This window comes from Aethalodelphis obliquidens, unplaced genomic scaffold (assembly GCF_003676395.1).
Source record: "Aethalodelphis obliquidens isolate GAN/ISIS:26980383/991018 unplaced genomic scaffold, ASM367639v1 scaffold100, whole genome shotgun sequence".
NCBI lineage: Eukaryota > Metazoa > Chordata > Mammalia > Artiodactyla > Delphinidae > Aethalodelphis > Aethalodelphis obliquidens.
This window is the reverse complement of record NW_020838044.1, coordinates 479,630-507,119: the sequence shown is the minus strand read 5'-3', so window position 1 is coordinate 507,119 and position 27,490 is coordinate 479,630. Positions and strand designations below refer to the sequence as shown.

The following is a 27,490-nucleotide window of genomic DNA, read 5'->3' as shown; positions in this document are numbered from 1 at the left end:
CCTTGGTTTTATAAAATTTCAGCATAAGAGATTGAGTGTTTTAGTATTAGGTTTGTATTGACTCTTGGTATTGACACAAGTCTAAACGTGCAAAGCCCACAAAGGCTAGATCCCATGGGCTTATGTTTAATTTAAAATATGGCTAGCTGGCCATTTTGAATATACTAGGTAGGTTGACAATCTGAATATCTGACTGATTGGGGGAAATAGTCAAATATTAATTTTAATTGTTTTTTAGTAGACTATTTGCAATTGGTTTTTAAATTCATTTGGAAAGTGAGAATTCACATGTATGTAAAGTTGCCAATAAACCTGATTTCATAAAGGTGTTTAGAGGTTAAATGCCTAATGATTAATTTAGTAGTGTGCTTTAGTAGTATTTTTAATAATTTGGAGGAAAGGTAAGGCATCTGAGGATAATGTTAATGATGAATAGTAATGAGGGTTTGAAGATTCTGAGAATTAATTTGGAGATCATATTCATCATCCTAAAAACAGAATAGGAACCAAAAGGAGAGGACATTTTGGTGGAATTCAGAGTGTTGGACAAAGAGAAAATAGATAAGGCAGGATCCAAGTCCAACCACTGACTTTGCCAAGGGACCCAGGCAAGACTCTTTCCTTCTCTGGGACTTAATTCATTCACTAGTTAAAAGGGAGACAGGAATATTTGTGATCTATTTTTTTCCTTCACCACTAGAAAAGTCGCTCTTATGTATGACTCTGTACAGTCTCTTTGTTGAATATGTTGAAGGCTTGTGAAAGGCAAAAGAAGGTGTGGGAAGTGTGGAAGCTAATTGTGATACAAAAATAATAGTGGAATCTCATCCTCTTTTATTTCTGCACAACAGTTATGACATTTTCCTCTTGTGCTTGTTCTCTTCTGCTTCTCCAAATTACATTAAACCGTTATTACTCTGTGTGTGTGTATGTGTATATGTGTGTGTTTCCAAGAACGTGCATGAATGCGCATACTGGACAATGATAATGTGGTCCCTCTGAGAAGATTGGTGCTTTCATGCCCTAACGATGATAATGTACTTTAAATTCTGTGTACTTATCCTGTAAACCATCAGGAAAATTCACTAAGTGGGCTTTGTTCCATCTGTGGAATTATAATGATGATAATGTCATACTCAAAAGTAGTGTAATTAGTTTAATTATAAATGAAGGCATTGCCTACACTCAAAACCTCAATAAAGAAATCAGGTTGATAGTCTGTGCTGATTCAGTAGAACACATCAACTTGCAAAGCCAAAGAAATTAACTGTGAACCCTTGATCAAAAAGCACAGATAGTGTATGATCCAGGAAACTTGATTACTCTTCGTTTTTATTGAGGAAGGCTTTTTGATATTAAAAGCACAAGAAGCCAGAGAATTAGTACATAGAGAATTGATTGATTACTTTATTCAATGACTTCTTCAAAGGCAGTTCTGAGACATAACTGGGGAAACTGAAGTGAGCCAACTGGCCGTTAGCGGTCAGTACTGCTCCGTGGGAAGGAAGTGTGTTGTGTGCCTTTGCAATCAGAGCTCAGAGAGACTTTCTGGAGAGTTGTGGCTCATCGTGTGAGGATCAGATCTGAGTCGAGTTTAATAAAATCTGCTTTGGAGTGATTTGTTTATCTTCTGTGAGCAGCTTCTTTTTCTTTTTTTTAAATGGATTTATTTATCTATTTAAATGTGTACTCCTCTACTGCTTTTTCTCATCTGAACCAAAAGCACTTTGCAAATATCAGAGCTCAGATTTTAAAAAGATCATTGATTTTTTTCAACTGTCCTGAAGGTAGGCTGTCACACATCATCATTTATTTCTGAGAGAGGGATATTGATAGCATAATATTAAAATCTTTCATTAAAGTTTTTTTTTTTGTCCAGCAATAACCTAAATTCAAAGGAGTTTTGTGTTTGCCTTCGTCTATCAGAATTGCTATTTAAAAGTACATCCTTCCCAGGACAATATAGTTATCTTGTTACTATAAGGAAAAGGAATAATGTGTCAATAAAAATTGTCGTTGACTGAAAACATTCCTGTGGGATAACCAAATAGTTGAAACAGGCTCTGATTAGCTATTGAAATCTGCCCAGTATACCAGCATTTGGTCTGAAGTCAGTAAACCCTGAGGATCCTGTCAGCTTACTCCATTCTGCCTCCCCTGCTTTTCTTCACTTTATGTCCTTTACTTCTATTTACTTTTCACCATCTATAAGAAAAGCTCAGTTTAGGTATCAGACATCTTTGATTCAGAAAACCATTTGCGAGGTTAAGACCCTGCCCAGTGATGACACCAGTCATGTGGAATCAAGAGGAGGGGAAACATGGAGAAGTCTTTATCATGTCTTTTATTTTTGCGGTACGCGGGCCTCTCACTGTTGTGGCCTCTCCCGTTGCGGAGCACAGGCTCTGGACGCGCAGGCTCAGCGGCCATGGCTCACGGGCCCAGCCGCTCCGTGGCATGTGGGATCTTCCCGGACCGGGGCACGAACCCGTGTCCCCTGCATCGGCAGGCGGACTCTCAACCACTGCGCCACCAGGGAAGCCCTATCATGTCTTTTAAGCTACCGTTAGCCTCTTAACTGGTCTCCTGGCTGCTAGCATAGCCACCTACAAGTTCCCAATGGGCTTTGCAAGGGTGACCTTTCTAAATTGCCCATTTCCAATATGGCATTCCTCTCTCTTGTTGGACTTATCTTTCATTTTGACTCCTATTTTCACTCCTGATGTCACTGTCTTAGCTTAGATCTTCGGACTCTTCTACCTAGCCTGTTGCAGTGGTCTCCAAAGCTGTCTTCCCACCTGTCTTCCCACCTCCCCACAACATGGCTGCCAGTTTTCTTTCTAACATGCAAACATAATCTGGTTATCTGTGTACAGTCCTTTAGTGGTCCCTCACTGCCCACAGAAAAAGATCAGATTCCCAGAGAAGGCACAGATGGCATCTACAGTCTGGCTCGTGCCCAGGTCCAGCCTCGTTTTTGACCATATCCAGTGCTGCAAGCAGACTGAATTCCTGGGAGCTGCCAGAACATGCTTGGCTCCTTTATTCCTCTAGGCCTTTGATCACAGTGTTCTTTACTGGCCTGGGACCTATTCCCTCCTGAGGTCTGCCAGGGAACACCTTTTCATCTTTCAGGACTCAGATCTCAGGCAGTTGCTCTCTTTTCATGCTCTCATGCCTTCTTCCACCCGCACCTGTACTATAGGATCAACCAATTTCTTCTTTATTTGCCACCATATCTTATACCTTTGGGGAATACTTTATTAGATGTACTTCTTTTTTATGTCTTCATCCTAGTTTGAAAGGACCTTTAGGCCTTTATCTTCATCCTAGTTTGAAAGGACCTTTAGGCCAGGGGCCATGCACTTTCTTTCCCCAGCACAGTGCTTGATATATATTAGGCATTTAATAAATAGTTGTTGAATAAAAGAATGACTAGAGCGTCTGAGTAACAATAAAGTGTAAGTTTCACATGATTTGAGATAAAGCACAGATCATATGGGCTACAGTGATCTGGGAAAGTCTTAAAGAAAAGGTGAGGACCAAACTACAGAGATAGACAGGATTTGGAGTGGGGGGAAGAAAGAAGGATATTCATGACCAGGAATTATAATTTAGAGCTGGGGCTGAAGTGAGATAAATGACTCCTTTGAGCTTATGATAGGATACTACTGCTGGAGATGTAATTTTCTGATTTAAGATATTTCAGTTGCTCTTCCTAACCTACATAGTAATTTCTAAATCCCTTAGGGTTGGGTAGTCTTTAAGAGTCAAATCAGAACTCAGCCCATTAATAGCTTCATGAGCTTGGCCATGAACTTTTCTGAGCCTCAGTTAGGAAATCACAAAATGGAGACATCATATCTACCTCACAGTGTTTGTTGTAACATTTAAATAAAATAACAGTATTTACCACTTCTTCTGTATTTATCATGTGTCAGGCATAGCGCAGGGACACCCCCCCTTTTTTATTGGAGTATAATTGATTTACAGTGTTGTGTTAATTTCTGTTGTATAGCAAAGTGATTCAGTTATACATATATACCCTCTTTTTTTAATATTCTCTTCCACTGTGGTTTATCATAGGATATTGAATATAGTTCTCTGTGCTAAACAACAAGTAGGACCTTGTTGTTTATCTATTCTATATGTAATAGCTTACATCTGCTAACCCCAACCTCCCACTCCATCCCTTCCCCAACCTCGCTTACCCTTGGCAACCACAAGTCTGTTCTCTATCTCCATGAGTCTGTTTCTGTTTCATAGATAGGTTCATTTGTGTCATATTTTAAATTCTACATAAAAGTGATAAGGTATTTGTCTTTCTTTCTGACTTACTTCACTTCGTATGATAATCTCTAGTTTCATCCATGTTGCTGCAAATGGCATTATTTCATTCTTTTTTATGGCTGAGTAGTATTCCATTATATATATATACCACATCTTCTTTATCCATTCATCTGTCAGTGGACATTTAGGTTGTTTCCATGTCCTGGCTATTGTAAATAGTGCTTCTATGAACATAGGGGTCCATGAATCTTTTTGAATTAGAGTTTTGTCTGGATATATGTCTAAGGGTAGGATTGATGGATCATATGGTAGCTCTATTTTTAATTTTCTGAGGAACCTCCATACTGTTCTCCATAGTGGCTGTACCAACTTACATTCCCACCAGCACTGTAGGAGGGTTCCCTTTTCTCCACATCCTCTCTAGCATTTGTTCTTTGTAGAGTTTTTAATGATGGCCATTCTGACTGGTGTGAGGTGGTACCTCACTCTAGTTTTGATTTGCATTTCTCTAATAATTAGCGATGTTGAGCATCTTTTCATGTGCCTATTGGCCTTTTATGTTTCTTCTTTGGAGAAATGTCTATTTAGGTTTTCTGCCCATTGTTGGATTGGGTTGTTTGTTTTTTTGTTGTTGTTGAGTTGTATGAGCTGTTTGTATATTTTGGAGATTAAACCCTTGTCAGTTGCATCGTTTGCAAATATTTTCTCCCATTCTGTAGGTTGTCTTTTCATTTTGTTTATGGTTTCCTTTGCTGTGAAGAATCTTGTAAGTTTGATTAGGTCCCGTTTATTTATTTTTGTTTCTATTGCCTTGGGGGATTGACCTAAGAAAACATTGGTATGATTTATGTCAGAGAATGTTTTGTCTATGATCTCTTCTAGAAGTTTTATGGTGTCATGTCTTACGTTTAAGTCTTTAAGCCATTTTGTGGTGAGAGAGTGTGTTCTCACTTCATTGATTTACATGTGGCTGTCCAACTTTCCCAGCACCACTTGCTGAAGAGACTGTCTTTTTCCCATTGTATATTCTTGCCTCCTTTGTCAAAGATTAATTGACCATAGGTATGTGGCTTTGTTTCTGGGCTGTCTATTCAGTGCAGGGCCCTTTATGTGTGTTAACTCTTTTACCCTTTACATCAGCTCTGTGTTGATAAGATATATTTTTGTTCTTACTTTACAATGTTGGAAACATGGTGGTAACACAAACAGAAAGAGGGAAAAATGAGAGACACACTCCCAAATTCTTTTCGGGGTAAGAAAGGAATAAGCCCCTCTGTATAGGGTGGCTGACAGCAGTGTTGAATTGTACCAGTGCACCCTCAGGTTCAAGGTAGGGTTGGGTCTGCTAAATTGTGGGCTGACCCACTAAGCTGCTTGGTGCCCTGTGGCTAGCATAGCTTCAGCTTGCAAGCTGGAACCTTCACCCTGAAACCCCTTGTGATACTGAAAGCCTCCTTCTGGGAATTGGCCTGGGGTTTGGGGAGGAGTGGTAAGAATGCAAACACCTGTGGTTGGAGCGCTGAACTCAGTGGGTTTGGTGTGACCGCAAGCCTAAGCTGAGGGCCATGCCCTGCTGGGGACTCTCTCATGGGCTGGCACTGCTCTTCTGATTGTGATCCCAGGGATGGGCCAGATGAAAGTCCCAGAAACCAAGACCCCTAAAATTTCTCTCCTGTGTTGAACTCGAAGTCATGTAAAAAAGAGGTTGGAAGCATTAATTTTGGAAATCACTGGACAACATTTGAATCATGACGCTTAGATTTTCTAGTTAGGTGAGCCTCAAAAAATTATTTAAGCTCTCTGAGCCTCAGTTTTATAATCTACAAATGGAGTTAATAATACTTACTTCACAGAGTTGTTGTGACGTTAAATGAGAAAATATATTGAAAGCAGCTACCGTGATGCTGCATCCAGATCCTGAGCATTTAGAGGTTGCTGATGCTGATAGTTTGGGTTTTTCCTTCCAGATGAACACAGGCCAGAGTTCTGGGCAGAGGATGGCATACAGTGGCCGGGAGCCTGATCGGTCATTTCCTACAGGCTTTCATGTGTGAGGCCAAAAGGCAATCTCTGGGAATATAAAGAAATCAAAACCAAGCTAACTCTCTCATTGAGCTGGCAATCTGTGAAGGGCCCAGGCCCAAAGGGAGAATCTAGGTGTAAACCAACACAAGCAAGAGGGGTCCAGACGGAGGATGGTGGCACACAATGGAGAACTGACTTGAGGGCTGAGCTGGGGGCTTCAGCGTTTTTATAGGGTGCTCACCTCTGCCCGTCTGTGTGGGAATAGAACCCTGAAGGGCAGTGGCACAAGTCTGGGGCTGAGCGGAGCTTGTGGCAGTAATTTGAGCCTGTGATGCTTGTGGCTGGGAGCCGAGGCGAGGCCCAGTGGGGGAACTCTTGAGGGAAGAAACTGTGTCCTGATGCTGCTGTGCACCCTCGGTCCTCACCCAGTGTTGAGGCTTGGAGAGCTCTGTTGGCTCAGGCAGGTCCTCTTTTACCCACAAAGCAACCCTGTAAGTTCAAGGGTTTAACTGTATTTTTATTATATATTGTCCAGAGCATAATAGCCCCAAATGTTTTTTGAAATTGAGTCCATTTGCTGGAGTGTCTTGATACTTTTTGGAGGGTGGTTGTGTTGTTCTTTTTGTCGAGGTAGACTGGCACATGCATCTATTTCCAGCCGGTGAGACTGTTCTGATTTTTGTTTGGGCTGTAGCCACTTGAGTTTTAATGTTCTGTGTGCTTCGGGCCTCATTCGGGAATTTAAATTATTTTATAGTGGATAGGGACTGTAGGATAAAGAATCACAAATCACAGGACAATTTGAAGTTCATTGACAAGGATAGTGAGAAAAGTTGCTTTGCAGAATATTTTACTCTGAGTTTCTCTACTGTCATTCATTTTGAAGGAAAAAGGAAAAAACAAAACAAAACAAAACAAAACATTCATCAGAAAGGCCGGAATAGAGGATCGGTCTAATACTTCACAGTGGAGAATGATGCTGGGTTCAGGCTTCTCTGCACAGCTTTCATTATGTTTCTCTCCTTGAAGGTCAGGAGTGTTTGCTACCCTCTGAAGGCTCTGTTTTCCTTACCTATCCAGCCTTTTCCCCACTTATGTCTAACCCTGGCTTAGTTCTAGACATTGGAATGCCTTGCCTTCTCAATGCGATTTCTCCATTCTTTCCAGCTCAAATGCTAAAACCTTCCCAGAGGTCCTAGACCTTGGTCAAGGTCATTGGCCATGTGGTTCTCATCTGTTAGCCTTTAGCAGCGCCTGACCTGCTCTGGGAAATTCTTTAAAAGGCATACAGTAGCAGCCTGTACCTTGGGATTAGTCATTTGACTCTAATTATTCTGCTGAAGGGGCACATTGCCCCCTCACCCCTCCATCCAGGTCTGTTTGACTTCTGTTACCTTCTTGGTTGTTTTTTTTTTTTTTTTTTTTTTTTTAATGCCCTGATTCAATTTTTTGTGCCTGAACTTAGTCTGGAAGCATGAACCCATAAATGGTTCTCTTGTCCACTTGAGAACTCTGGGCATCAAGCTGTTCACCTGAACAAGTCTCTGCTTTGCCCAGCTTACATCTTTGAACACCAGTTACTCCTCCCCTACTTTGATAAAAGTTGTAGTTACATCAGCTCTGGCATGGGGACTCTCAGTAGCTACCCATCCTCTCACACTCTATCTCCTCTGGTCTCTAGTTCTTGTGTTTAGTTCTGTAACTGCTCAAGTTCTTACCTTCTTTACAAGTGGTCGATGTGTGAGTCATGTCTCTACAACTTTATGGCAAGCTTAGAGATGACAAGTATCTTTGTAACCTGTAAGTCCCATGAGGCCTAGAATATTACCAAACCACTTTAAAAATCTTTATTAGTTGTCTGTTATGTCACAGTAATGTTAATGATAAATATGCTTTTTTTAAAAAAATAAGTATATTTAACATTTCAACCTTCCTTTTGCTGAAGAGTGATTTTTGGTTTTGATAAATGGTAGTAGCCTCAGTTCATGACAAATTTGTACTGAAATCCTGCTCAACTTATCCTGAACTTCTACACGTGGAGTTTAGTGTAAAACAGAGGCTTTATATGCAAAAGTGGGAGTATTGATAACAACTCTTTTTTTCATATATAATCATTATAGAATTTGAAGGTGAAGTTCTTGTGAAGCTTGTCAGATTACCTTTCAGATTTCCTTCTATTGTTTCCAAATACTACTTCACAGCAGTATCATCTCTATCCCCATATGCTTCTAGAACACATTAATTCAACAGCAAACTTCATACTATCGGACGTAATTTAAAATGTGCTACAAGAACTTAAATTGACTGTGTCCACTCAGCATTCCTAATCCATGTTATCTTGAATGTTTGAGTTATGCTACAGATTTACTGGACCAGAGAATGAGAAAATCCAAATTCTCTAGAACCTATCCCTTACGTGGAATAGCTAACACAGTGGGAGGTGCATGGCTTTTCTCTCTCTCTCTCTCTCTCCTTCTCTCTCTTTCTCTCTCTCTCTCTCTCCCCACCCCTGCCTGCCAAGAGCATAAACAATCTATTTTAATGGAAGAACTGAAGTAAAGCAAGATAATCCAAATTAACTGGAGGTCCGTGATGGTTGGGGAGAGATAAATTCACTATTGTGTTCCCAGTGTTAGAAAGTGACTGGCATATCATAGGCACTTAGTTAATTTGACTGTATGAACAAATAAAAAAATGTTTTAATATACTTATTAACTCTTTAATACAATAAGAGCTTTATTCCCATTGATTCAGGATATGGTGATGGGTAGGTCATCATTTATTTTGTTCCACCTTTATGAGGCCTCAGGGTTTTCCACTATATCCTTGTCACTTATGACAATACTAACAATAATAGTAGATATAGCATCTAGCATTTGTATAATGCTTTTCACATTTAATAAATAAAATTTAATAAGCTGTACATATATGTGCTTTCACTTTATCCTCAGAACAAATCTGAATGATGAATAGAAAAGGATCCAAAAATGGTGACCCTTCTTCCTTCTCCCAGTCCTGGACCATAGCCTTCCTTCTATAGCAGGGATGACAGATAGAGTTCTTTGATTGGTGAGAAGACTAGAAATAGAAAGATATCAATATGTTATGTGCCAGAAGCCACACATCAAGTTTATAACAAAGACCCAAATTATATGTAGTCTGACATTTTTTCCACTTTAAATTTATTATGGATTTAACTTACTTTACATTTCATTCAACAGTTTCTTTGAGATGTCACAGAAATTCAGTGATGGATGTATATTTAAAATTGACTATAAAGTCAACATTGAATGAGATAAAGAAGTGCTATATATAGAAGATAAGAAAATACTGTTTTTCAGAGCCAAGCATTATCTTGTTTTTATTGGTATTTTGAAAGTATTTATTAATTTCCCTAGATAAAAAATAGTACGTGATTTGGAATACAAAGAATAAGATTTGGATGTGATTTATAAATCTCTTTTTTGTTTTCATTCCTTTTATGAATCCTTAGAAATAGGTGAAGATGTCCCTTCTGAACTCTGTTTTTTTAACTTGGTTTTTGAAGGACCTGTTTCTTTTACATTTTTGTGCCCTTTCAAATAGCCAGCAGTGTCATTAGTATGCTACTGTATTGTGAGAACAAATTGTGAAAAAACAGGTAAGGATTTAGGATACTTTACTGAAAGATTTTTTTTTTTATGAATAAAACCTTTTGTATTTATCCATTACCTGTTTGGTAGCTTTAATTTCACAATGTAGGATATTCTAAAAAAAAATATTTGGATTTTATTCTGGATTTTTCATGTTAACAAAGGAAGGGGGAAAGAACACACTGTTTAATGAGACTGTTAAAGTTGGATCTTACAGGAAAACCTAAATTTGAGGTAAAAAATGATTGATCTTATTTTGATTTTTGGCTAAGACTTTACTTGGTTGAAGTATGCTTATTCAGAACTGGAGACCTCAGAAGTGCTTGTAACTTGACAAAAAACAACCTGGATGCACTATTGGGACACTCTTGAACTTTTACTTGGTGATTCTAATGGTGTACGAGACACTACTGAGTGAGATCCTTTGCCCAGGTAGCTCAGGGATCTGTCCTGCATGTGGGGGACTGTGTGGGGAATGGTGTCTCTGTTTCAAAGAACTTTAGGTCTTTTTTAAGCTCTGGGATTTCTGTATTTATCTGACCTGTCTTCAGTCCTCATAGAGAATTGATTTATATAAGCTAATGTCAATTAAGATAACAGCCTTTTATCTGTTTCAGAAATTTCTTCTAAATTATAAGGACTACTACATCTAGGTCTAGTATTTGAAGATTTGGCACAAATGTTTGTTTTATCTATAGACAATTTTCATGTTTGGAATTATTAAATTTGAAAAATATTTGACTAGCCAAACTTGGTATCTAATTTTAGAGGAGCTGATGGCTGTTAAGTGATGATGCATAGATGGAATAGGTCCTGAAAGGCCCCCCATAGAATTGCTTTTGCTGAGCAGTACTTCAGCATTATGCCCTTGACTCATATCAAGAAGGGCTAGAAGTGGAAGGGGTACAACTGTATTTATAGGGATGTTGTTGAAGACATTGTTTATATATCTCACACAGTGTCCCTTTTATAAAAATCTATCAGAGCAATTTTTCTTACACTTTGGTGCCAGGAAAATTTATACAATTATCTTTCAAGTGATCCTGTTTTCCTCTTTGCTTTGGTTGCTAGGAAGTATAGCAGTAAATTTGTAACATGTTTAACAATTAATCAATTATATTTTGGGATACATTTTATATACTAACTTTATTTTACTCTTATGTATTTAATCTTCTTTTGATACTCCAATAAACATCAACACATTTGTTGAATGCCTGTGTATGTTAGGCACCCTGCATGATGCCAGAGATACAGTGATGGGCACATCTGACACAGCCCCAGCCTCATGGAGCTTAAATTCTTTGGGGGGAAAATAAGCATTAATCAAATAATCATACAAAGAAATGTAAAAAAGGAAATTGTTACAAGTACAATGAAGGAACATTACATGATGCTATGAGACTCTATTTTGGTTCTAATTCCTCTTTTCCTGTAAGTGTTATATCCCTTTCTATGGTAACAGAGATACATATTTACATACAGTTAGACACATACATATATACATATGTACATAAACACTGTCTCTAGAATACATTTATACTTATGTTTTCTTGTGAAAACTCTTCTTCGATATGATTAAATGGCTGATTGTTTTTCCATTATGTAGAAGTATCACAATATATTTGTCCAGTACCTTATCATTGGACACAGCTTGTTAAAAATTATTCACTATTGTAAAAAATATATATTGTTTTATTTTTCATTTTTTTGAAAACCAAGGTTTTCTAAAGAGTTCTGTTTTAGCAGGGGAAAAACAACAACAACAAACAAACAAAAACCAAAATCATCCCACCCCTCACACTCAAGAAGTCTGAATAGAATCCTTTTTAATTAGTCAAGGATAGAGGGTCTTATTGACAGAAGATAGAGCAGGAACAAATGCACCATAGTTTAACTAACTTTTCTTGGGCCCATAACCATCAGTCACTTTGTCTGCGTGGGGCAGCATCTTGCCTGTTCCAGAACATTAAATTCATGCTGCAGTACTATCCTTCTATACTTGGGGCTAGCCTTCCATGTTGAAGCACTAACAGTCTGTGTGCTTTTCCATTCATGGAAATATTTACAAATAATGAGCTCTTAGACTAAATGCAGCATCACAAAGATCACATCCCTGAGGGGGGTGAGAAGGGAAGAGCAAAGCAATCAGTGTCCAGGAATGACAGTTTCCAAACAATGTGTCTACTGTAGCCTTCCCATGTCTCTACATTTACTAATGAGGCTGAATAGTTTATTACAGGCTTGTCAATGAGTTGTTTTTCTTTATGAATTCCTTGTTCATATCCTTTGCCAAGTTTTCTATGGGTCAGTTCATCATTGTATTATCATTGATTTGTAATGGCTTCTTTTCTATCAAGAATATTTTCACATATGCTGCAAACATTTCATTCAGTTTGTCTTTGCTTTTTAATTGCCTTGCGATATTTTTAGCATAGTGATTAAACACACAGGCTTTGAGACAAATCTTTGACTCAAGCCCTGTTCAATGACTTATTACCTGTGCATTTTAGTCAAGTTGCTTAACCTCTTTAAAGCTTTTATGGATTGTTATGGTTGTATTTGCTTTTTTTTTTTTGTCTCTGGAAACAGTAGGTGTAAGGAATAAATTTAATAATGTATATTCACTGTAAAATCTTTAGAGAACACAGATAACTCTAAATTTTAAAAAATCATTCATAATTCATAATGCCTCTACCTATTCACTATGTATGTTAGCAAGCAGTTATGTCGTATATTAATCACAGTTCTGGATATAGTTTGGAATAAAGTTGTTCTCCTTTAATATATTGCAGATAGCTTTCTTGGTTAATAGGTATGTTCACTTTATCATTGCTAATCGTTGTGTAATATTCCATCTATAGATATGCTATAATTTACCTTGTTCCTTATTTTTAATTAAATCAATTCCAATGTTAATTATTAAATATGTTGTAATGAGCCCTTCATGATTACTTCTAATAAGCAGAATTTTATGTCATATGATTAATACATCTTTAAGGTTTGGGATATTTCTGTAGCTTCATCTACACTAGGTATTATCTTTTTTTCTTTTCCTTTTTTCTTTTTTGCCAGTTTGTTAATGTGAAATGATATCTTATTTAAATTTGCATTTCTTTTGGTTACTAGTCACTTAAATATGTTTTGTGTATTTATTAATTGTTTTTATTTCTTTTTTTTAATAAATTGCCCTGTTAATTTCTTTGCTAATTTTTCATTTGGAGTGTTCATTTTTTTTCCTTATAGATTTTAAGAGCATTTGTATATTGCAAGGACGTTAATCTTTTATCATGAAAATTACAGATATTTTCCTGCTTTTCCTTTTCATTTTTACTGGTTTTGATTCAAGGAAAAATTTGGGGTTTTACAAATAAATAAATCTAGCTATCTTTATTTTTTACCTTTAAAGATTATGTAAGTAGTCATCAGTATTTTCTTCAAGTACTTTTATGTTTTTGTTTTTTGCTTAAAACGAATTTCAGGTTTCTCTCTAAATTTTACATTTAAATATAGATTTATAGATAAATTTGACATTTAAATAAGCTCCATGAGGGCAGTGGTTTTGTCCATCTTGTTATTCCTTATTGCTGGCAGTATTCATGGCCCATCACAGGTATGTAATACATATATATCAAATAAATAATATAAATCTTTAATTACCTAAATTTTAATTTTGTTATAAAATGGGTGATAGAAATGTCCTTTCCTAACATTTTCAAAAAGCTGGAAGTGTACTTTCTAAAATGTATTTATAATCTGTTATCTTTCCTCTGTCTGGAACATTCTTCGTTTTCATCGCCTGAATTCTTGATCATCTTTAGATGTCAGCTCAAGCATTGTTTCTGTAGGAAAGCCTTCTGTGATAATCGTTAGATAAGGTCACATTCCAAATTGTAAGTTTTCATAATACAATCTTTCTTTGTGACAGCTGTCACTCCTGCAGTTTCACAATTGTTTGTAGAGTTATTTAGATATTTATTTTCCCTACCAGCACCAAACAGGCAGGGACTTTACTTGTTTTTGCTTATCATTATATCCCACTGCCTGGTATTAGATACTAAGTTTTTGTTTTTTTTTCTTTGAATGGAAAAATAAATGAACAAACTGCCACAAAAATTGCATACTGAGTTTTTGCACATGTGTGATCCCCTTGAGGGCTTTATTATTGATCTTTGTTTGTTTTGTTATCGGTCCCATACAGATTTAATAATGCTAGCTTTAGAAGACATTTTAGTATCTCTTAGGTTATGATGGTTTACCACATACCCCCTATAATAATTCATCATAGTTTTAAAACTTTTCCAACTATTCTCACATATTTATTCTTCCACTTGAATTTTATAATCATTTGCCAAGTTCAAAAAATTCTCATTGTATATTTGTGTTTGTGTGTGTGTCTATGTGTTGGTTTGGGAGGAAGGAATCGTTTTAAATTTATAAATTAACTTGAGGAAAGACAGTGTTTTTTAATAAAATATGCAAGCTTCTTATTCAGGAATTTGGTATGTAGCTTTTATTTACTTGAATATTTTTTATTTCCCTCAGTTAATTTTAAAATTTTATTCATCCAGAACCTGAACATTTCATGCTATAATTTTTCTTACACATTTTTGTTCAGGAAAGAGTTAACATGGCAGGCTTGAGTTTGCTATCTTTAGCAAAGTCTGCTTTCAGGCTTAGACCTTGACTGTCATCTGGGAACTTGGGTTTTGAAATGTTCCCTTTCCCTATGGTACTAAGTGGTAAGGTTATTTGGTGTGCCAGGGGTACTGAATTTCATTGTGCTAGCCTGCCTAAATTAAAAATAATGATAATACAATGGTTTATGATGGGCACCTACTTTCCTTCTGAGAGTTTTTAATGATTGTGGCTGATCTTTCCTGTGTAACCAACCCCCCAAAAATCCTTGAGCCATGAGTCTCAAGGAATCTTGCTGGGTAAAAACACTACACACGTGTTACTGCATTTTACTGATGGAGAGAACATTGGAAGCTTACAGATGGATTTCTCCAGACACCATCTGATATGTCTTTTTCTCTTATTAGTTTCATTAGTTTTAAGTTTCTTCTCTTGGCTTTTCCTAGTAGTCTTCATAATGTCACCTCCAAACGATAATTCTGTGTACTTTTTAACAATATTTATCTCTCACGTTTATTTTTCTTGTCATATTATATTGATCAGCTCTTCCAGAAAAATGTCGAGTAGTATAGTTGACTTCAGGAAACTTTAATATGATTGTGATAGTGTTTTAAATATGTTTTCAATTGTCTTTAGCTTAATATTCTTTATCATGTTATGAAAACATCCCTTAACATCTAGTCTAACATCTAGTTCACTTAGAGTTTCATCAGAAGCACATGATACATTTTATTTTATGTCTTTTTTTGACATCCTTTGAGATGATCCATTTTCTTTGGTTCTTTATTAATCTGAGAAATTGTTTTATATATATATATATATATATATATATATACACACACACACACATATATATACACATATATATAATACATAGAAAATTTTTTAAAATTCAGAAAACTTTTAAATTTATTTTGTTTTATATTTTTGGCGGGTGGGGCTGTGTCAGGTCTTAGTAGAGGCATGTGGGATCGTCGTTGAGGCACGTAGGATCTTTCATTGCGCTGTGTGGGCTCTTCATTGCGGCGCACAGGCTTCTATCTAGTTGTAGCACACAGGCTTCTCTCTAGTTGTGGTGTGCAGGCTTTCTCTCTCTAGTCATGGCACGTAGGCTCCAGGGTGTGTGGGCTCTGTAGTTTGCGGCATGCGGGCTCTCTTGTTGAGACACGCGAGCTCAGTAGCTGTGGCATGTGGGTTTAGTGGCCCTGCAGCATGTGGGATCTTAGTTCCCTGAACAAGGATTGAACCCACATCCCCTGCATTGGAAGGCAGATTCTGTACCACTGGACCATGAGGGAAATCCCTAAAAAAATTTATTTTAAGTGAGACATGATATAACTAAGTATCCCTAAGATAATAGAGTATCCATATTATTTTAAATGAGTTTTAATTCTTGCTGTGGAAAACAAGATTAAGTATTATTGCTTATAGTAATTTACTGCCTTTTAAGTAATAGAGGTTAGTAGAAGGATGCAAGGTGAGATGCATCATCTTGTGATGTCATAGAAGATAAAATAATTTAATAGAATAATACATAGAAAAATTAAGATTGCTCAGCAGTTTCTTATGGGACAGTTAACTGTAATTTTATGCCCAGCATGTGTTTTTCAAAATGTATATTTTCTGAATTTCAGCAATATTTACACATACAGCTATGTGTGTATATATTTTTACTTTTCTGTGTATTTTTGGTGCAAAAAAAAGCCTGCTGCATTCAGACAAGTATTTTTCAAAACACCAACTTATGCTGCCAGCTCTCTCACCTAACTTTTAATGCAGTATGATGAAATAAACTATTTTGTGTTTTACATAATTGTCACAGTGCCCATAATGGTGATTTTTTTTTTTTTCCTGTTGGAGTGGGCACCCAGATATGAACTGAATATTTGAATGTTGGTAATATTGACAGGGCATGAGATAGTATGATGTCATAAATTGATTCTCATCTTCCACTCTAATTAGTCATGATCATTATACATTATTTTATTTTGCTAATATTTGCTTCCTGTATTCTAAAACTATATTAGTAAAAGATATCAGTTTATAGTTAAAATTGAGAAGAATGTTAATTTTAAATATATAAATTTTTAAAATAATAGCTGACTATAACTATAACTAACTCCTGTCATACTTACTACTGAAATATATTTGTATCTATGAGTTACATTCTAGTTCTTGTAAAAAGATTAAATATTCTCACAAGGAAGAGAGGATGTAGGTAAATAAACATAAATTACAACATCTAATTGAAATTCAGTTAATCATTGTTTTTCTTCAGCTTTTATATGGGAGATAAAATTTTTTTGGCATAGTAAAAATATCTTTATCTCTCTTGTACTCCATCCAAATTTCCATCTGATAATGTGGCAGAAGCAGCCTTCTGAAAATACGTAAAGTAAATGCTATAGTAAAAGCATGTTTTTCTGATTTCCATCAACCATAAATGTCTAGCAGCTTATTTTCCTAGTCGAATGTTTGATAGCTGTAAAGGTGAGCCAAGTTAAAAAGGAGAAGTCATGCCCCCTGCCCTCAATCACCACGTAGGCCAGCAGTGAGATGGACATGCAAACAAGCACTTTTAATGCTATGTGGTGATTTCTTTTAGGGGTTGTACAAAGTTAATGAAAGCCTAGGTCATTCATATTAAGTTGGCATTGGGGTGTCAAGGAAAATGTTATGGAGGCTGACAAATTTGAACTTAGGTGTTGCTCCCACATCCTCCTTTGGTAATTGGCCCCACTAATCCTGCCTAACATTATTTCCTAGTATCTCTGTAATAGGTTTCTTCAGAGAAACAGATCAAATAAGGTGTGTGTGTATATATATATATGTTTGTGTATGTTTGTGTATGTATATGTGTGTGTGTATTATATGTCATAAGGAATTGTCATGCACTTAGGGAGGTTGATAAGTCCCAAGATCTCTAGGGTGAGTCAGTAAGCTGAGACTCAGGAGAGCCAAAGGCATAGTCCATATGAGTTCAAAGGTCTGAGAACCAGAAGAGCTGTTGGTGTGGTTTTGTCCTTTGACCTGAAGACGTGAGACCCAGGCAAAGCCACTGTTTCAGTTTGAGTCTGAAGGCAAAAAGAGTCTATGTCCCAGTTCGAAGGCGGTCAGGCAGAAAGAATTCTCTCTCACTTGAGGGAGGGTCAGCCTTTTAATTTTATTTGGGCCTTCAACTGATTGGATGAGCCCCACTCACATTAGGGAGGGCAATCTGCTTTACTCAGTCTCAGATTTAAGTGTAATATCATCCAAAAATACCTTCATAGAAACACCCAGGATGATGTTTGACCAAAAATTTGGGCAACCCATGGACCAGTCAAGTTGACACATAAAATTAACCATCACACTGTCACAGATGATGCCCTGATCTGTCCATTGTTCTACGAACACTTGATATTCACTTGTGAACTTTCAGTCTTGTTTTCCCCCAAAACTTATATCACTTTCCCCCTTTCCTTTATCTACTAAATACCACTGACTTTCTCTAACTAATGTAACCACTAACTGATCTCCCTTCTTTATTTCTTTGCTCCTCAATTACAAATTTTCGTTATTTCATGGTTGTTTTTGTTTCTCTAATTCAGTGGACAACTTTCTGAGGGTGTGATGACTATGCTTTTTCTTTTTTCAGTCCTTTTCCCTCTAAGTAGAAGAATACTTAGTATATAGATAGGGATATTTGTTAATTAATTTATTTATTCAATAATATCAACTTAATATATATTAGATATGAAACACTGAGCTAGGTCATGGTAATATAAACATAAACAGCATAGAACAGCTTTCTGGTTGTTGGAAGCAGATGGTAAGTGGTTATAATACAATGTAGTATTATACTAGAAGGCTGAAAAAGTACTTTGGAAATCTAGATGATATGATAATCACTATCTTTATCATGCAGACTCAAATAAGATATTATCAAAGGAGTCACATTTTTTAATCTGGTCCTAAATGAGTAACTAGGTAAATTAACAGTTGTAAGTTAGGGGAAACATTTAGAATGAATGGACTACAAAACCGAGGGTTATGGATGAGAAGAATATGCTTGAGAAATGTGAGAAGGTCTGTGTGTCTATAGTGTATGGCTTGTGAGTCTTTGGGAAAGAAGAGGCAGGTGAGAGGTAAATAAAGCTATAGCTTAATACACTTTGCATGCCATTGCTAGAAGTTTTAACTTTATCCCTGTAGGCAATAGGAACCAGTGGACGTATTCAAAGGAGTGAGTGACATATCATATTTTCATTTTTAAAGGTGATTCTGGGAATAGTATGGAAGATGGCCTTAAATAGGCAGAGAAAGTAGGAGATGGAATAATTAAGTTCATTGTCACAATTTAGTTAGGAGATATTGAGGGCTTGAATTAGGTAGTGAGAAGAGAGAACGGAACTTGCATTTTAGAGGAGGTATTTTTAAGGTTGAATCAATAGAAATTGGTCACAGTGTCAGGGAAAGAGAAATTGGAACAGATGAGAGGTTAAGAGAGAATGAATATGTAGGAAGGTTTCAGGGAGAGGGAAAAATTCATCATGACTCTTGAGTTTCTCGGCTGGAAGATGGGGTGAATGGTGATGGATTGAAATCAGAATTTGATTAGAATCAGATATGTTGCTTCAGGGTTTCATACATAGCAGCTCCATTGCTGTCATCTATTGAAAATCAGCCCTCGACACAAGGGTTTCTATTTTTTTAAAAAAGAATCAAGTATGTTAGGAAAGGTATGGAGTTGAGTTTTGCATGTGCTGCGTTGGAGATGCCTGAGGAACGGTTGGAATGCAGATCTGCAGGATGAAGAGGATGCCTAGGCTGAGCCGAGCTGTGTAGTCCTTATCTTGGCTCCCACATGGAACCAGGTGACAAGAGGGGGCAACTGGAGGAGAACATGTAGCTATAAGGAGACTTAAGAGGATCAACATGCCTCGCTCTATAAATATTTGATTGACTGATTAATTGTATTAATAATGGGCCCTATATGAAGCAAAAGAAATGGAATCTATGAGATTCCACTCACGTTGTCATAAGTAAACTGTAGTATATCAAAGCAGGTTATGAAAATGGAATCCTTTCTGTATAGCTGCATGACCAAGCAAGTGAGCTGACTTATATTGGATCTTCAGTTCTCATCTGCAGGCAACTCAACCCCATAATTGGTCTTGCTATGTCCACTCTTGCTGCACTGCAAGGAATTCTCTACATAGTAGCCCCAGAGATTTTTTTTTTTTGGTCAACTAAATGTGAGGTCAATCCCTATGTAAGATAAACTCTTTCCTTGGCCCTGCCAACCTCTCTTACACATCTCCTACATTGCCCCTCTTCACCCACCAGGCTCCAGCTAAAGGGCTCTTCTTTCTGTTCCTGCTTCACGGCCTATGTATATGGTAGGTGCTCAATAAATATGAAGTGAATGAATGACTCTACCTTATATGTTTATTATGAGAAGTAAATGTGAAAAAATATATGAAGAGTCAATTAATGTACCTGGTACATTAGAGGTGTGCAATAAACTCTACTTTTGATCATTTTTGTCCTTGTGTTACCAAATCTATAAACCTGATGTTTCTTTATCCTCTTCTCCTTCAACCTGCCTTTCTAGCTCTTCCCATCTAGCCAACTTACTGTGTTTGACTTTTGCATCTCCATGTGTATTGATGTCTCTCTTCTCTTTAGTTGGTGCTTCATATGACTTCATCTAATTCCCTGGGCTTTTTGCATATGTGTCCTCTCCTGAGTAACCCCATTTCTTATTGTGCTTAAATCATTATATATGGATTCCTGGTCCCAAGGACACTGAACATACAACAACCTTCCTGCAATGAAATTCCCAGGAGAATGGGGACCCTCTAGAAATTCCCAAGACTATCAAGGGACTCTTCACCACTCATAAAGCATTATCCTGATCACATCATTATTAATGTGGATTTGGAATCAGCAATTTATAAATTAGAGCCAAGACTTACTGAATACCAACTCTGGGCTAGGCAAAGTCCTAAGCACTTTATATAAATTACCTTCCTTTACAAGTTTGATTTTATTAGTATTCCTGTTTTATACTTACTAACCTGCCCAAGGTCACCCTGCTAGTGATTTGCAAGTTAGGATTTAAGCCCAGGTGGTCTAATTTCAGATTCCTGCCCTCAACTATGCTTTTATATTCTATAATGTCTCAATAGCAGTTGCAGGGTCATAGAGTTAACTTTTATTCTTTAATGTTTGATTTAAAATTTTTAAAATAATATGCAGTTTTAGTTAAAAAAAAAAAAAACTTCCAACAGTTCCTTTCTATCATTCTACCCTACTACTTCAGGTCTCACTTAACTTACGGCAACTACTGTTAACAATATTTTCTGAGTTTTTGTCTTTATGTAAGATTTTTCTTTTTAACCTCTTAGTGTCATCTTCCTCTCAGCTTTTGTCTTCTGAAAAGTCAGCTTATTCCTAGTTAGTTGGTGAAAGTGTTAAATACAAATGATGATACACACACACACACACACACACACACACACAACTTAGGTTGAGAAAGAGGTGTTCTACCTATGTCCCAGGCAGACTTCTAAGATTAATTAAATTCTTACCTATTTGGTATCTATTTACTTGAGTTCCTGCCTGAAGGAGACCCACTTTTATTCTAAAACTCCAGGGTGATGAATTCTTCAAGTTCCCGGGACCGAAGCTGCTATTTGACAATTCTTCTATGACTATCACCTTGACGCTCAGAGAGAAATGGACAATGGCCCTTCCCATCTGGCTGTATGGACTCAAGAATCAAATGTTTTCTAAACAATGTGAAGAGAGTTTTGTTTCTAGATCATTATCTTTTCCCACCTTTTCCCTTCCTGCAGCAGAACTCTACTTCTTCATCAGTGACAAAAAAAAATGCCTCTATGGAAATGGCCGTGCTTTTCAGCATGCAGTGGAACATTTTCCTAAAAAGTGAGGTCACCAGAAGCACAGAGCAGAGAAATCCCAGATGGCACTAATATTTGATTTCATTTTGAGCTCGCTCATATTCAGCAGATGGATTGGAAGGCTGACCTTGCTGACACTTCTGCAACACTGCCTGCTACTCCAATTGCCTTTGTGAATGTTTTTTCATAAGGCTTCTCCTGGTACCTCAGAGATTGATGCCTGGTCGCCCGCCTGTGTCATGCTTCATTACGCCAATGTGGTTGAGAGTTGCTGTGTTCTATAAAAGGGGAAATCCTAGCTCATCAGTATCTCAAACTTTTCCTACAGTCTCACAAATTGCTTGTAACATCTCAGAAAACATCATCTTCGCTTTCTAGGTGTACCTCTGATCTGTATTCGTTTTTAAGTTATCCTTTCCTAATTTTTCTGCTTTCTTTGGTGACATGGACAAATTAAGAATAATATAAAAAAATCCTCTGGAAATGACTAAACTTAACAGTTTCCAACATGCCTATTAGACACGAAAATCTAATTATATGAAGGTGAATATTGTTGAATTCCTCCTTGCAGTATAGCTTTGGTGGCTAAGAGCACAGACCTGGGTTGGAGTTCCCAGCTCTGCCATTACCTTTACTTTAATGTAAGCCTCCATTTCCCTGTTTGTAAACTAGCGATATTATTAGTGCCTACCAGTTAGGATTGGTGTGAAGGTTAAGTGAGATATAATGAACAGATCATATTTTTATCACAGTATCGGCACAGAGTAAATACACGGTGAATGTCATTGTGCAGTATACTTAGTATTCTTTTGCATATGTGTATAATATAAATGATAAGATAATTTTGCTTAGATTTTGGATTGCAAGGAAAGTGGACTGTTTGTTAAGGAGGAAGTTTTTAATGATCAGACTGAGGCTTTGTTTCAACACTTTTTATAAAATTGTATTCACTTTTACAGATCATTACATAATCCACATACCTGTTTGGACAGGGACCCTGTGGAAATGCAGCACACCCTCTTCCCCTCCCTCCCGCCCCCTGCAGCTCATTTCTGTTTCAGTGATGTGGCTAGAGAAAAGAAATGATCACACAGTGTGAATATCCTGACAGGTTGACCTACATGGCCATTCTGTAAAGTTCCCTGGGAACACTCAATGCTGAGGAGGATTAGGTTGCTTCAATCTTTACAAGTTGCTGGTTCTGACACAACCAGATTTTGGTGCATATTTTAAAGCAAAGCATACTTTGGCTTAGAAAACACTGCATATTTAATAGCCTGTTTGACTGAATCACCTCTCTACCCAATGTAATGTTGATGAATTAGACTGCGGTTTTGTTGTGAAACTTTCTTGAGGATGTTACTTTTTTCCCTTTGTATAGGTCCAACATAAGGCCAGACTATGCAGACTCCAATTTCCATGAGTTCAAGATGCACACCTTCAACCGGGTTACATCCTGCAAAGTCTGCCAGATGCTCCTGAGGTAAGTTTGTGTGATCCTGGTTTTCAGTTTAAAGGAACTGGTATAATTGCCAAATGTTTCAGACTTTGCTAAGGTCCCAGCAAAATGTTCTCAAGTGGGGATATTGCCTTACGAGTTTGGATCCATCAGGTCCTTCCTTGGCCTTGTGCCTGGACAGTTCCTTCAGAACCCAGGAAGGTCCTCTCCCTCTGCTGAAGGGAACTGCATAGCACTGTGTTCTCTTGTTTTGCTTTCTGGCAGTAATGATTTCCTATAGGCAGAATTTCGCACCTTTTAACCTATCACCCTCTAATTTTACCTTGCAGGGGAACATTTTATCAAGGCTATTTATGTGTTAAGTGTGGTGCAAGAGCACACAAAGAATGTTTGGGAAGAGTAGACAATTGCGGCAGAGTTAATTCTGCTGGTAAGTCATGTTTATTGTTGTGATTCTGCTTTTAATGAGAACGTAAAACTTGCTAAACACAATTAAGGCTTAATTTACTCATAATATATGTTTATTATAACACATCGCCTTTTGAAACTATCGTTTATGAGCACAATTAGGAAATTGTTGGAAATTCTTGTGACTTTTCTACATACCTGGGAGGCTGAGGGCTTCAAGAGGGACTTGGAAGGTTCCGTATCACCCATTTCATTCACCCCTAACCCCTAAATTTTAACAACACTGTACAGATACAGCCAAAACACACAAATGGAGGTGTACAAACAAAGCAAAACAAAATGGTTCTTTAATTCTGTCTTTGGTTTTTGAATTTCTCCTTTTTTTCTCTTAAATATTCATCTCTGAAATGCTAATGCTGCCAGGGGTAAACATTACACAGACTAATTCATGAATTAATGAATTGAATACGTTGCCATTTTACAGCATTTAACAAAGAGCACGTATCCTTTGGAGTTTGTGTAAATATTTTCCCCTTGGTTTTTAAAAATAATGCTCCGTGATTGTGACCTAAGCCAGTTTCTAAAACTGTTGGCAATTATGCATTCAGTAGCCTTTTGCCTCTGTCTGCTCCTCTTGGGCTCTCTTCCTTCTCTTTCTTTTCTGGCCTCTTTATTCTTTCTCTTTCTTCTTCTTTCTCTTTGTCCTTTTCCCCTGAGTTGCTCTGTGTTTTATCAATAAGACCTTTCAAAATCAGTAAAACTTTTTGAAAAGAAGAAAGGGATCTTTAACAGCTTGAGTTCAGAAGGTAGCCACGTCAACCTTTGATTTTCCCAAAGGGAAAGGTGGACATTGAATTATTTTGGATAATACGAAGAAGAGTGAAACAGAGGATAATAGCTCATTTCAGAGCTGAGTTCAGAAAATAGGCAATCGTACAAAAGGTGTGAATCCTATAGAGGACTGAGATCACAGCACATTCCTCTCACTCGGCTCCTTCTGTAGATGTATTTTCAGGGCCCCACGAGCCATTGTCGATGCCAGGCATGGGCAGTGCAAGGAGAGAGAGCCCGACATTAGTTGAGCACCTGCACTGTGCCTGCCCTGCCTGGGCCTCTGCCGGGCCTTTCCTACAGGGACTCATTCAGTCCTCAGAAGAGCCCTTCCCAGAGGTCACGGTGCTTATGCAACTTGCTCAAGGGCTGTTAGGTAAAGGAGACAAGATTAGCACCTACTAATGTTTCTCAAGGTCTGAAACAATCTACAAAGGTATAAAATATAAAAGAAATATTACATATATTTTTTATTATTATTATTATTTAATCGCCTACCTGAAACAATTTATCACTTAAATTTCTGTGGTTCCATCTTTATGTGTTCTGTCCTTTAATCTCTTTGAGGACAGTTAACATGTTACTTGCTCACAGTAGGTGGATGGATTTTTATAAACCCCCATAGCCCTGTCTTATGAGTTTCAGTCTCTGAGGAGTATAAAGTGACCCCATAGTTGGCAGGGTTCTTTCAGTCTAAAGGGAATAGTGTAGGAGAGTGGTTGTGAGTCAAGCAGAGATGATTGAAAATCTGGCTCTGCTCTTAGCTAGCTGCATGAGCTTGGGGAAAATATGTAAACATTTCATTTATTCATCTGAAAAATGGAACTTAGAAGATTGTTGTGAGGATCATATGAATTAATGTTTATGCCTAGCAAAGTGCCTGGACACAATAAAAATTCAATATTTTCATCCAAGGTGTTATGATGAGAAGCCGGTTTTTGAAAGGAATGGGTTTTAATCTGCATTTTGGTTGTTTTTGTGATGTGGAGCAAATGTGTATAGAGAAACTAGTGAGCACCAAACTTTGAAGTGATAGACGAGAATGACATTAAAAGGACTTAAAATTTTTACGTTACACACAAGTCAGTAGGAAACAGTTGGGAATTCCTGGTCTAGCCAGATACGAGAGTGGTATATTCCCAGTGTCTGTTCCAGAGTCATTGGTTCAGTGTCTTCTTCTGGTGCATGAGTTGCTGTATGGAAGGAGACAGCATGAGAAGGCATTAAAGCCTATCAGCTCTGGAGTCTTGGTCGGGTTGGAATGAGGCTCCACAATTTTCTAGCTGGGTGACTTTGGTCCACAGTTACTTAACTTTTTTTTTTCTTTCAATCTTTTGGCTGTGCTGCATGGCATGTGGGATCTTAGTTGCCTGACCAGAGATTGAACCTGTGTCCCCTGCATTGGCAGCACAGAGTCTTAACCACTGGACCACCAGGGAAGTCCCCCAGTTACTTAACTTTTTAAAGGCTTAGGTTCTGCCCTTATAAATTAGGGATAATAATAGTACCTAGCTTTCAAAAGTGTTTTGTTTTTTTGAATAAATCTGTAGTACCAGGTACTGCTCTAAGTACTTTACCACCGTTAGCTCATTTAGTCCTAGAACAATTTTGTAAAGTTGGTATTATTGCTGTTTTTATCTTAGCAATGATGAGAAATTGAGGCACAGAGAAATAAGTAACATGTCTGAGTTGCTTAATCAGTAGACCTAAAATTCAAATCCAGACAAGCCAGCTCCTGAGTTTGTTCTTAACCCCTGGGTTGGCGACCAGTCCTGTGAACTAGCTGTGATGATACATGCCAGGTGCGTCAAATGCATAGTACCTAACCCAAGTACATAATCAAGTGCTTGGCTTTCTCTGTGAAAGAGAGAGAAATTCTAATCTGTGTTTGTTTGTTTTTTTTTAAAGCAAAAAACACTTTAAATTTAATTAAGTTAATAACTACCAAACGTCTTTAGGTTTAAATGTTCGGATGTGCTGCAAGGAATTCAGGTATCTCTGGGGACCATGCCTGTCCTTTCCCCATGGAATGTCTAATAGCTGGAAGTAATTTAGACACCTTAAGCTCCAGGGCCTCTTATTTTAAGATGAGGAAACTGAGTCAGAAAGAGTATGAAAATAAGAATAACAGTGCTTTGCAGATTATAGATAATGCTTACTTATACTCATTCATCAAAAGGTAGGATTGTTCTCTAAACTCTGTTATTTAATTCATTATAAAGCAAGAAATAGTTTTTTTAAACCTCTGGCTAAATTTGCTTCTTGGAGTTTTGAACGTAATTCCCTTGCTCTCTTGATTCTTTCTCTGCTTTGCATCCTTAGTTGTCCTCCATTCTCCTTATGTTTTGCACAGCTGTGTCCTCATTCTCATCCTCTCTCCTCTTTCTGTCCTTTCCTGCTCAAGATTTTTAAGAGACTGATAGCATTGAATGCTCGTAGTTAGTTAATTAGCGTTATGAAGGAGGCTCCCCTTTTTTGCCTTTGGATTAAGATTTGATGGGTAGCCCTTAGAAATAAAGGGATCTATCCTCAGAGCGAAGAGGAACTTCCATTACAGCTCTATCAGTAGCCTTCTGTCCCTCACTTCCAAAAAGATACTCTCTGAAAGTTGGAAGTCATGATACCCTCTCCTCAACATCACCCCTTCCTGCTCTGATGTAGGTAGTGATCATGCGTAGACTGTGAGTTTCAGCTTGGTGGGTCTGTTATGAATGTGGTAAAATAGGTAGTATTTTGAGGACATGGACAAGCTAGACTTTATGGGCTGTGACCTATCCTATAGAGAATCCCAATTCCCAATATTGGTTTAAGTTTTGCACAGTTCTTTATTTCAACATCCAAGAGTAATTGCTTGCAGGAGTTCAGCAAGGTAACTTTCCATGAGTGATATGACTGGAGAAAAACGGGTGTAAGGAAGGAGGGCAGGAGGAAGGACATGATATATCAGAGGCTAGAGATATAGTTTACTTGAATGGGACTTTTGTATGCAGGAGAGAACTTGAGAGAGAACTTGACTTTGGGGAAAATCATCCCAACAGCCAAATTTAAAGCGAGTGAATAATACTGGTTTAAGGCAAACTTAAATTCGTATAGAATCCAGGTTCCCCCACAAAATTAAATCATCGGTGATTTGAGATGACTGACCCCACCTTTACACAGCTTTATGGCTTCGTTGGTTAACACAGTCTATATTCTCAACAGACAAAAAGAGATTCCAGTTGGCTCAGTGTGAGTCAAAAGTCCACTTGTGGTCCAGAAAGCCACGGCTACCAGGAATGGCTAAGTAGTTATAAACGTTGGAT

General features: G+C 37.4%; 1 protein-coding gene across 5 annotated transcripts in view; it reads left to right on the top strand.

Annotated features, from left to right (window-relative positions):
- The window catches only part of VAV3 (vav guanine nucleotide exchange factor 3), a 396,308-nt gene that overhangs the window by 222,768 nt on the left and 146,050 nt on the right, over positions 1–27,490 (top strand). For all 5 annotated transcript variants that reach the window (XR_003430677.1, XM_027096221.1, XM_027096220.1 and 2 more), the window contains 2 exons: positions 22,872–22,973; positions 23,279–23,379. Coding sequence is in view for 4 of the 5 variants with exons in the window: in XM_027096221.1 (XP_026952022.1) it covers positions 22,872–22,973; positions 23,279–23,379 (203 nt within the window). In the remaining variant the exon portion in view is untranslated. The remainder of the gene's footprint in view (positions 1–22,871; positions 22,974–23,278; positions 23,380–27,490) is intronic.